At 39.5% G+C, this 10,392-nt stretch overlaps 1 protein-coding gene across 1 annotated transcript in view; it reads right to left on the bottom strand.

Annotated features, from left to right (window-relative positions):
- Positions 1–720: 720 nt before the first annotated feature.
- LOC118985050 (putative selection and upkeep of intraepithelial T-cells protein 1 homolog) overlaps positions 721–10,392 on the bottom strand; it is a 30,599-nt gene continuing 20,927 nt past the window's right edge. Inside the window, exons 8-9 of the mRNA XM_037043355.1 lie at positions 4,984–5,106; positions 721–843 (exon numbers count right to left, since the gene is read on the bottom strand). Of these exons, the coding sequence (XP_036899250.1) occupies positions 827–843; positions 4,984–5,106 (140 nt within the window). The 3' untranslated portion in view covers positions 721–826. The remainder of the gene's footprint in view (positions 844–4,983; positions 5,107–10,392) is intronic.

Here is a 10,392-nt window from a genome sequence, read left to right as displayed (position 1 = left end):
TAACTGACCCTGACTCAGAATAAGGCCTCATAGCTCTTCAAATGTTATCTATTGTTTGATCATTAATGCCTGACAATAATGAATGATGACCTTCTTTGATGTAATGCTCCCAGAAAGCAATAAAAGCCTGTCCAGGCAGGGGTCGGGGCGCTCTCTCACTCAGAGAGTGACCATGTCATCCCTTTTCTCCACAGGACTTCTGCAGTTCATGTGAATTTGTTCATCACATCCACCACACCTCAGACACCACTGGCCAGAGTCCGCATTATTTCCACATATTTTTTTTTAGTAGAAGTTGCATAGTTCTGGTATTTGCATCCTTTTATTTTCCACTTCTCTCCATCATTACGCTTTGGTTAAGTCTCTTGTAAATATTATAGTCTGGAGAGTAGTTTTCTTTTAATTGTTTAATTAATGTTTGATATGACATTAAATTACTGAAGTAGATTTACTTCTACCTTCAGAGAGTTACTTCCATTTTTCCACATAGATTAATTGTTTTATTCCAGTTATTCCCCTAGTTTGATATCTTCTGATTAAATTTTCATGGTCTTTCTTTCTTTCTTTCTTTCTTTCTTTTTCTCTTTCTTTTTACTCTCCTTTTTCTTTCATTCTTTTTTCTGCATTAACATACTTTGTACAAAAACTACAAATTAAATGCAAATTTGAATATAGAAATGTATTTTATTTGCCCTCCATCTAGAATTACTTGGTTATACATAATATTGTAGGGCCACAGTTATTTGCTTCTGAGTTTTTAGCATATTATTCCACCATCTTCTTTTCCCATAGTTCCAGATAAGTTGTTTGATGCTTTTTTAATCCCTTAACTTTGTAGGAAACCTGTTAAGGAAATAAAATTTACATTGTAAATGAAATTGTAAGGCATTGTAAATCCACATCTTAAAAAAGACAAGTAGTTCAAATGAAAATGTGTTTAGGAACATATTAATCTTTGAGATACTGAAGACATCTTTGGAAAATCCATGAGAAGTAAGTGTTATTTAGAAGTCATGAATTTGAATTCTCTAGCTAAAATCAATAAGAGAGACGTTTTTGCAGGGTGGAAGCCTGCAAGGAATAAAGGCATTCTAGAAAAGAGTCTGATATAATTTCTTATTGAAGTAATACACAACTGAAGTAAATGATACCTTGGTGAAACTTTAATCAAGAATTCTCCCTCTCAATGCAAATTAAAACCACAATGAGATATCACTTTACACCAGTCAGAATGGCCATGATAAACAAAGCAACAAACAACAAATGTTGGAGAGGTTGTGGGGAAAAGGGGACTCTAGTTCACTGTTGGTGGGATTGCAGACTGGTACAACCACTATGGAAAACAGTATGGAATTTTCTCAGAAAACTAAAAATGAACATGCCTTTTGACCCAGCAATTCCACTGCTGGGATTATATCCTAAGAACCCTAAAACACTAATCCAAAAGAACCTATGCACACCAATGTTCATAGCAGTACAATTTACAATAGCCCAGAGTTGGAAGCAACCTAGATGCCCATCAGTAAATGAATAAACCAAAAAACTATGGTACATTTACACAATGGAATTCTATGCAGCAGAAAGAAAGAAGGAGCTACTACACTTTGCAACAGCATGGATGGAACTGGAAAGCATTATGCTGAGTGAAATAAGCCCGGCGGTGAAAGACATACCATATAGTCTCACCTTTAACAGGAACCTAAACAACAAAACAAACAAGCAAGCAAAATATGACCAAAGACACTGAAATATGGAACAGGTTGACAGGGACCAGAGGGGAGAGGGGAGAGAATCACAGGGGAAAAAGGGAAGGACTCACATGAACAAGTATAAAGGACACATGGACAATAACTAAGGTGGGGGACCGAAATGGGAGGGAGGTGGGGAGCACGGGGAGGGGTGGGCTGGGATGGGAGTGAGGGACATAAAACTGTACTTGAACAATAATTAAATAAAAAAATGAAAAAGAAGAATTCCCTCTCTCTCTTTCTGTATCTGTATCTATATCTGTATCTATATCTATATCTATCTTTCCCTTTCTCTCATAAATCATATAACAATAAATCAGTATTTGCTTGGAAAAGGCTTGTGCACAATAAAACTGATGTATATGTCACAAGACGCTTTGGAATTGCAGTGGGTCTGTGGATTTGCTTTTTACATTTTTCTAAATACTCTTATGCATCCTCTTAACCTCTTGGAACTTGGAAACTTGTGAAACATAAGAGACATGGAATTGGAATAATCGACTTTCAACATATGAAAAATACTGCACTCATTCAATAAATGAACAAAGAAAACAGCTACTAGAAAAGCAATGGAAATAATAATAAAACCCCAACACCAACTTGGTAGAATTAAACATTAAAAATTTGAAAAATATATTTGGGGAAATTTTGTGTTTTTGTGGAATAAAATTGACTTCATTGTGAGAGGTGGTTGATTATTTTTTAATTAAAAAATCTTGCCACCAATTTGGAGCATTTCTATTTCAAGTTTGAGCTTCTGTTTGGCTATGTTGTCATGAGGTTGTGCTATAAAAATCTATAAAATCAGCAATGTGAACATATGATAGTAAATAGAATAAATTGGGTCTTTCCAGTTCACTGCACTGTATGATCTTTAGTTTAAATCAATTAATGTACTGTCTTGAATTTTTTTCTATCAAATTCTGGGGGAAATAAAAAAGATATTTGGTAAAATCATTGAGTAGCTAAAGCACATTTTTTATTGGTCTCAACGGGATCTGAAGAGCAGCATCAAGAAAGGGCTTTGCAGCCCTGGCTGTTGTGACTCAGTGGATTGAGCGCCAGCCTGTGAATCAAAGAGTCACTGGTTTGATTCCAGGTCTAGGGCACATGCCTGGGTTGCAGGCCAGGTCCCCAGTAGGGGGTGTGCAAGAGGCAACCACATATTGATGTTTCTCTCCTTCCCTTCCCCTCTGTCTAAATAAATAAAATCTTAAAAGAAAGACGGAAAGAAATGGCCCTGTGAACCTCAAAACTGGGCCTGTTTTGGGCAACTCTAGTCACCTCTATTGTGAGAGACAGTGAAAACTTCTTCTTGACTCTAACCATGCTTTTAATCCCACTAAGTCAACAGATAAATGTGACTTGAATCAGATAAATTGGCCACAGGCTTCTTACTACTTCCCCCATCAGTAATCTTTGCCTATGGACATAGGGATAATGACTGGGTGGTTGTTCTTGGTGTCAGAAAGTAGAAATGAGAAGCATCAATCTGTATTATAGGAAGCACACACTCATCCCTTGCATTGGTTTAATTTCAACTGGAAGACAGAATCTCAACACTGCAGAGCTAATGAGGACTGTGACTCCAGGGTAAAATCCTATGTGCAACTCCATGTCTGACTAGGGGAAATTGCTACAGCTTTGCCTAGAACCCATGTGGGAAAGTGCTCGTCTCTGAATCAGGCTTGGTGCATAGCTGATTGGTGCTCTGCAAGTTTCTGGAGGGAGTTGCTGTCAAGGACAGAGTCCCCCACCCCTATGCAGCCATAATGATTGCATACCTACAACCATAGCCCAGAACCTCCTTTTGGAGACATTCTTGTTGGGGGCCTCAACTGAGATGCTTTCTGGTCACCTCCGCTGAGACCCTTTTTTGGCGGGGGTTGGGGGGAGATGGCAGTTATCTTGAGTAAAATACCCTTCTTCACTCTGACTCACTACTTTTCTACTCCTAGTCCTTCTCTGCAACTTTTTTCTCTCACTAGTCCCACCCATCCCTCAGGCCATAAAAATGCAAAGCCTTTTATTTCAGTGCTCCTTTGTAATGAGACAGTGTTTCCACCAGTTTGCATGTCACCTGACCTGGGCACAGTGCTATTCTATGGGGCAAATGGAACTGTGAGGAGCCAGCGCTACCTTCCTTTTTGGCTTTTATTGCAACAGTTGGGAAGGGCTAGGCTATGAACAATAGGTTTGGCTTGTTCCGACTGACCACCTTAACATGTAGAATCTTTCCATGGGTAGTATAAAGAAAACCAAGAGTCAATGGATGCAAAGATTTTTTTTAAAAAGTACCCATTCTTGGTGGTTCTAGGTTAGGGCCTTTTTTTTCTTAAGTAAATATAATTTCTCATGTCGAAATTTATGACACAGACCTTAACTTAAACAAGAATCAGGAAGGCCTATAGAGGAAGTTCTCTGGTGGTGCAGTTGCTTAGCACCAGGTACTTAGACAACATAATATAATACTGTGGTTTTCAAGCCTCATTTGGAATCTTGCAGTTAGCTATTTTTTTTTTTTTTTACTATCAACACTCTATATTGTACATAATAACTTGCCATAGTTTTGCATTGTATATGGGAGGGGGAAATCTGCTAGTAATGAAGAGTATATATTTGCATTACTTTGTGTACCTTTTTGAATGTAACTTTTTAGGAAGGTAGAGTACTAGGGGAGCACAGGTATCAAGAATTCCACTTTTTTTTCTTCCTGGATGAATAAGTCTGCATTTCTTTCCATTTTCATAAGGAGACTATATTAGTACAATAAAGGGGTATTTCAGTTATGTGCCCTCCTGTGAATATAGGTTTGGAAGTGTTTCTTGTCTTGCTTCTGTGGACACAGAGTTTCTGAGAGAAACTATAATATTAAGTTTTCAATTCTGCCTCTGAGATCAAAATAGAAGAAAACAAGCCTTGCAAAGAGCTCATAATACAGAAAGCTTTAGTGAATGCTTGTGGATAAAAAACCTGGGCCTTCCAAGTACACTTGAGTGAACTGAAGAGTTGTCTCAGTGAACTGAGACTGCCACTGGAATCTGAGGCACTAACACTGGCACTTGTGGAAACCCCAAGAGCCTCAAGAAGTCTCCAATCAGGAAACGCTTATATATGGCATAGGTTTTTTTTCTTTTTTCTTGCTATTAAGCCACAAGGCCAGGAAGGTCACCTCTTGGAACACCTGGAGATCAGATGATACCTTCTGAGTTACCACCCTTCCCCTTCCACTTACCTCTGAATCTAAAGTAAATAAAGGAAATGAACATGGTGATGAAGACCGTCAGAACACACAGGACCATAGTCAAGTCCTCCAACAAGATGGCATCCAATTGGAAATGTGGATCTGAAACAGGAACTGAAAGAGGTGCAAGAATTAAGAGGGTCACAGACTTATAAGAGATTTACATTTCAAATTCTTATTCCTCTTTCTGGGCGGATAGGAGGATAGGGAAGAAGTGGGCTGAGCTATGAAGATGATCATGGGGACAAGTATGTTAGGGCTGAGTCTGTTAGAGGGTTGTGTAGAGGCAGATACACATTCTTCCACTCAAGCAGCATGGCAGTTGCTTTCTGTTTGACCAGTATTTGCAGTAGAGACAGACTCATTGTGTCTTTGTTGTTTCAGTTTGGTATTGTAGGCCTTCAAGAATAGTCTAAAACGAGCAGAATCTCTGAGATGGAGGAGATCTTAAAATTTTCAAAAGTCACCCTCTTACCTGGAGCAGAAGTCTCCTTTAAATAATCTTTTTTGGGTGTTTCTGAAGTAGAAAACATCCCCATCTCATAATATTGGTTAATATATCTTGTGATGGGAGCATTATTGCCAATGGTTAGGATATCTGTTTTATTACTGGGCAGCTATACCTACTTTCCTATATCAACTGTAGTTTGCCTCATTGACAGAGATTGTTCATTGATTCATACTGAATAGGTTCAAAACAGACCTCCCCAACATGTGCTGCTTTGGCATATGGATTACTTTGAGCTGAAGGCAGTCAAAACCATGTGAGCACAAGAAAAATTTTTACCTCTCCTTTAAGCAATATAAGTGAGGCCTTGCCCATTGTAAGAGTTATTACCAGAGATAATGATTTAGGACCTGTCTATAGGGCAGGGCAAATGTCTAGTTCCTTACCATTTGCTCTTCTTATTGTCCTATGAATTGCCCTTCTTCCCTCTGAAGCCCCAGGCATATGAACTTATTCCTTAGTTCAGTGTGTCGCATACACCTCATTTTACCATTCTGTCTCTAAACCTCTTAGGTATGTGAAGTGTCTGACTTTCTCACGTGTGTGGGGTTCTTGTATGCACATACGTTATATTTGGTTATTTTCTTTTGTTGATGTGTCTCATGTTAACTTAATTGTTAGACCAGCTGAAAGAGCCTAGAAGGGTACAGTAAAATTTCTTCCTCCTCTGACATGTCCTTTTTAAAAAATATATTTTATTTATTATGCTATTACAGTTGTCTCATTTCCCCCCCTTCATTCCCCTCCACCCTGCATACCCTCTCCCACCCACAATCCTTCTCTTTAGTTCACATCCATGTGTCTTAAGTTCTTTAGCTTTTACATTTCCCATACTATTCTTGCCTTCCCCCTGTCTATTTTCTACCTACCGTCTATGCTACTTATTCTCTGTACCTTCTCCCCCCTTCTCCTCCCACTCCCCTGTTGTTACCCCTCCATGTGATCTCCATTTCTGTGGTTCTGTTCCTGTTCTAGTTGTTTGCTTAGTTTGTTTTTAATTTTAGGTGTGGTTGTTAATTGTGAGTTTGCTGTCATTTTACTATACATGTTTTTATCTTCTTTTTCTTAGATAAGTCCCTTTAACATTTCATATAATAAGGGTTTGGTGATGATGAACTCCTTCAACTTGACCTTATCTGAGAAGCACTTTATCTGTCCTTCCATTCTAAATGAAACCTCTTGGATGTAGGTCCTTGTCTTTCATGACTTGGAATACTTCTTTCCAGCCCCTCCTTGCCTGTAAGGTCTCTTTTGAGAAATCAGCTGATAGTCTGATGGGAACTCCTTTGTAGGTAACTGTCTTTTATCTCTTGCTGCTTCTAGGATTCTCTCCTTCATTTTTATCTTGGCTAATGTAATTATGATGTGCCTTGGTGTGTTCCTCCTTGGGTCCAACTTCTTTGGGACTCTCTGATCTTCCTGGAATTCCTGGAAGTCAATTTCCTTTGCCAGATTGGGGAAATTCTCCTTTATTATTTCTTCAAATAAGTTTTCCACTTGTTGCTGTTCCTCTTCCCCTTTTGGTACCCCTATAATTCAGATGTTGGAACATTTAAAGATGTCCTGGAGGTTCCTAAGCCTCTCCTCATTTTTCTGAATTCCTGTTTCTTCATTCTGTTTTGGTTGAATGTTTCTTTCTTTCTTCTGGTTCACTTCATTGATTCAAGCCCCAATTTCCTTCCCATCACTATTGGTTCCCTGTGCATTTTGTATCATTTCACTTAGTGTAGCCTTCATTTTTTCATCTAATTTGTGACTAAAATCAACCAGTTCTGTGAGCATCCTGATCACCAGTATTTTGAACTGTGCATCTGATAGGTTAGTTATCTCTTTGTTGCTTAGAAGTATTGGCTGTGGGGCTTTGAGCTGTTCTTCTGCTTGAGCCATAATGTTTTGGTCTTGTCACACCTGTTAAGCATGAGGAGCAGAGCTTTAGGTGTTCACGGGGGTGGGGCAACCCAAGTCGCTGGGTTTTGATGCTGTATGTGAGGCGGGGTCTGAGAGGAAACAATGGCACTTTGCTCCACTCTCTGTTGCGCCTCAGTCCCTTCCACCAGTTCCCCCAAGCAAACTGGGCCTTTCTGATGCTGATCCCCATGTGGGTGGGCTTGTGTGTGCCTAGGACCCTGTGGCTCTCTCCAACAAACTCTCCTGGGAAGCTGGGAGTCTCTCCCTGTGCCTCAACCCCCACAGGTATTTTCAATTGGTGCTTTGAGGCTTTATTTCCTGGTGCTAGGACCCTGGATTGCTCCATCTTTCTTTCTGTCTCACTCCCCAATTTATCTGCGTGTGAATGTGGGACTGCTGGCCGATCAGTCAGCCACCTTGTGCACAACGCCCCGCTCCTCAATCAGTGCCTCGCGGGGTCTGCCCGTTGCCACCCCACACCCGGGGTCAGCTAGCTACCACCTGGGGCCCAGGGTCTGCCCAGTGCTGTCTTGCACGCTCAGAGTGCCTTGCGTGCCCGGTGTCACCGCTTCCTGTGCTGCAACCCCCTCTGCTCGTGCTCCCGACTCCGCCCCACCTACCACTCTGGGTGAACGTGTCTATTTTAATTCCTTGGTTGTTGGACTTCCATACAGTTCAATTTTCTCTCAGTTTTGGTTGTTATTTTGTTTCTAAATTGTTGTTATCCTTATTTTGGTTGTTCGAGGAGGCACAGTTTGTCTACCTACACCTCCACCTTGGCCAGAAGTCTGACATTTCTATCTTGTAGAGAAAGACAACCAAGATGGTGAGAATGGGGAAGTGGGGTCAGGGTGTCTCAAATTCGTGTCACTGAAACAGCAATTGAAATAACTGATGATAGTGTTATTAGAGAAGAGAAGACTTATAAGGCAGTATGATTGCTGGCCTCAACTCTCATATCATGGAGATAGAGGATCCAAAATACTCCACACGGTCTTAGACTGTACAAATGAGGAGGTAAAGCATTCAGCTAATTAATATCTACTTTCCCCCCATAATTTGAGATAAATTATTTGCCCTTGATGAGGTCAGAGATTCCTTTTACAATGTTAATAGAGTAAATTTTTAAATAAACAAAATTGCTCTGGATAGGTGTGCAAAAGGAATCAGAGTGAAGAGTCATCAAGTCTCTCTCCCAGTCACATGTATCTATTTTCCAAACATTAACATTTACAAGAATTTCAAGCTTCTTCTCATAAGGCATAGAAAATAATTTAAAACAAATCAAAGAAAAAACTTGGAAATAAAATAGTCCAAAAATGCTAGAATATTAACTCAGAGGAGTGTGTGCGTGTTTAAGCTAAGCTGAGTTTTTTCACTTTGTGATTGTGCTTCTTTTTATTATTATTATTATTCAAGTACAGTTGTCTCCATTTTTCCCCACCACTCCCCTGCACTCCACTCATCCCTACCTCCCACCCTCAATCCTACTCCTCCTTTGGCTTTGTCCGTGTGCTCTTTATTTATGTTTCTTGGTGACCATTCCCCTTTTTCCCCATTATCCTTATCTCCTCCCCTCTGGTCACTGTCTGTTTGTTCTTTATTTCAATGTCTCTGGTTATATTTTGTCTAAGCTGAGTTTTTCATTTCTTCTCCTCCTCCCATGACTAGAGCTATTTTATGCTTAGAAGGTAAGTTAAAGTCATGGAGGGAACACAAGTGAAGAAAGACATGGCATGAGCTCAGGAGGGAAGGGAGAAGGAGGATGGCAAGCACATGTAGTCCAGTCTTCCTACCATATGAGGTCACCAGAAAGGGATTTAGGAAAGAATTCATGGCTGATGCTAATAATAATGATAATGATAATAACAGCAAACAACAATATTGCTTGTACCATGTGCAAAGCCAGGCTGAATGATTTTGATATATTGACAAATTTAACTTAAAATAACATTATAAAGTATGTATATTTTATCAATATTTCACAGATGAGGAAACTGTAGTTCAGAGCCTAAATAACTTCCCCAAGTTCACACAGTTAATAGTATAACCAAGGAAGTCTGGCTCTCATCTGACACTGATTCTTGGAAATCAATGGTGTGTATCTCTTGAAGGTCTCTCTGTGCATAAACTCCACAGAGAACAGGCACAGTGGAATGTGTCTGCTGGGGACACCAATGCTGGCTATCTCTTTTTAGAAGAAACAATTACCTGCATTTAGGAAAGCAATCTGATTCACTGTAAAATATTGAGAAGAAGAGATGCATGGTTTGAATCCCAGGAATAATCCATCTTATTGCTTGTTAGATCAATTGATATAAGTTAATCAAATTTTATGTTCTTCTGTATCTGCATCATCTAGATAGATTATAATAAGAATATTACAGGATTATAGTACTCAGTGATTGAGGAACTTTCTGGCAATTCATGTTTGTTCAATGAATTAATAGGTGATTTCTCAATTGATAAGCACCAGGAAGAAAAATTAGTCCAGAAAAGGCAGGGCAAATAGAATGTTGCCTGGGTAGGGAGGAAGGTTGCTAAATGAGATGTTTATAAAGGAAGCAATATCCCCAAGGGAAAGTTTATTTTAAGTAAAGAGAAGCAGAGTCAGTAACAAGCAGAGAAGAGGGTAGTGGATGGGCCAGGGTTATCTTCCTATTATCAGGCATTGTCAGCGATGTGAAGTAGAGGTGGTAACTAAATTTTAAGTTCTCAGGGTAGCAAAAACAAAAATAAAGTTATCATCTCATGGATTTGAAGTCAGTTATGACAATGACCATGACCTAAAGCCTGTCTTGGGGCTTTTGGTTGTCTCCTGGATGCCCTATGAATCACTAAGTGCCCAGGCTACATTTCCCTGCAGTGATCTATTACTTTTCATAAAATAGCTATGACTAAATCTCTTTCTTTTTACTTCCTTTTAATTTCTTTTCATAGAGGAACAGTTCAATTGTTGACACATGGGGCCAAGCGATCTAAGT

This window comes from Sturnira hondurensis, unplaced genomic scaffold, assembly GCF_014824575.4.
Source record: "Sturnira hondurensis isolate 20B ecotype Veracruz unplaced genomic scaffold, ASM1482457v3 Scaffold0004068, whole genome shotgun sequence".
Lineage (NCBI taxonomy): Eukaryota > Metazoa > Chordata > Mammalia > Chiroptera > Phyllostomidae > Sturnira > Sturnira hondurensis.
The sequence above is the reverse complement of the archived record's forward strand: the minus strand, read 5'-3'. Positions and strand labels throughout refer to the sequence as shown.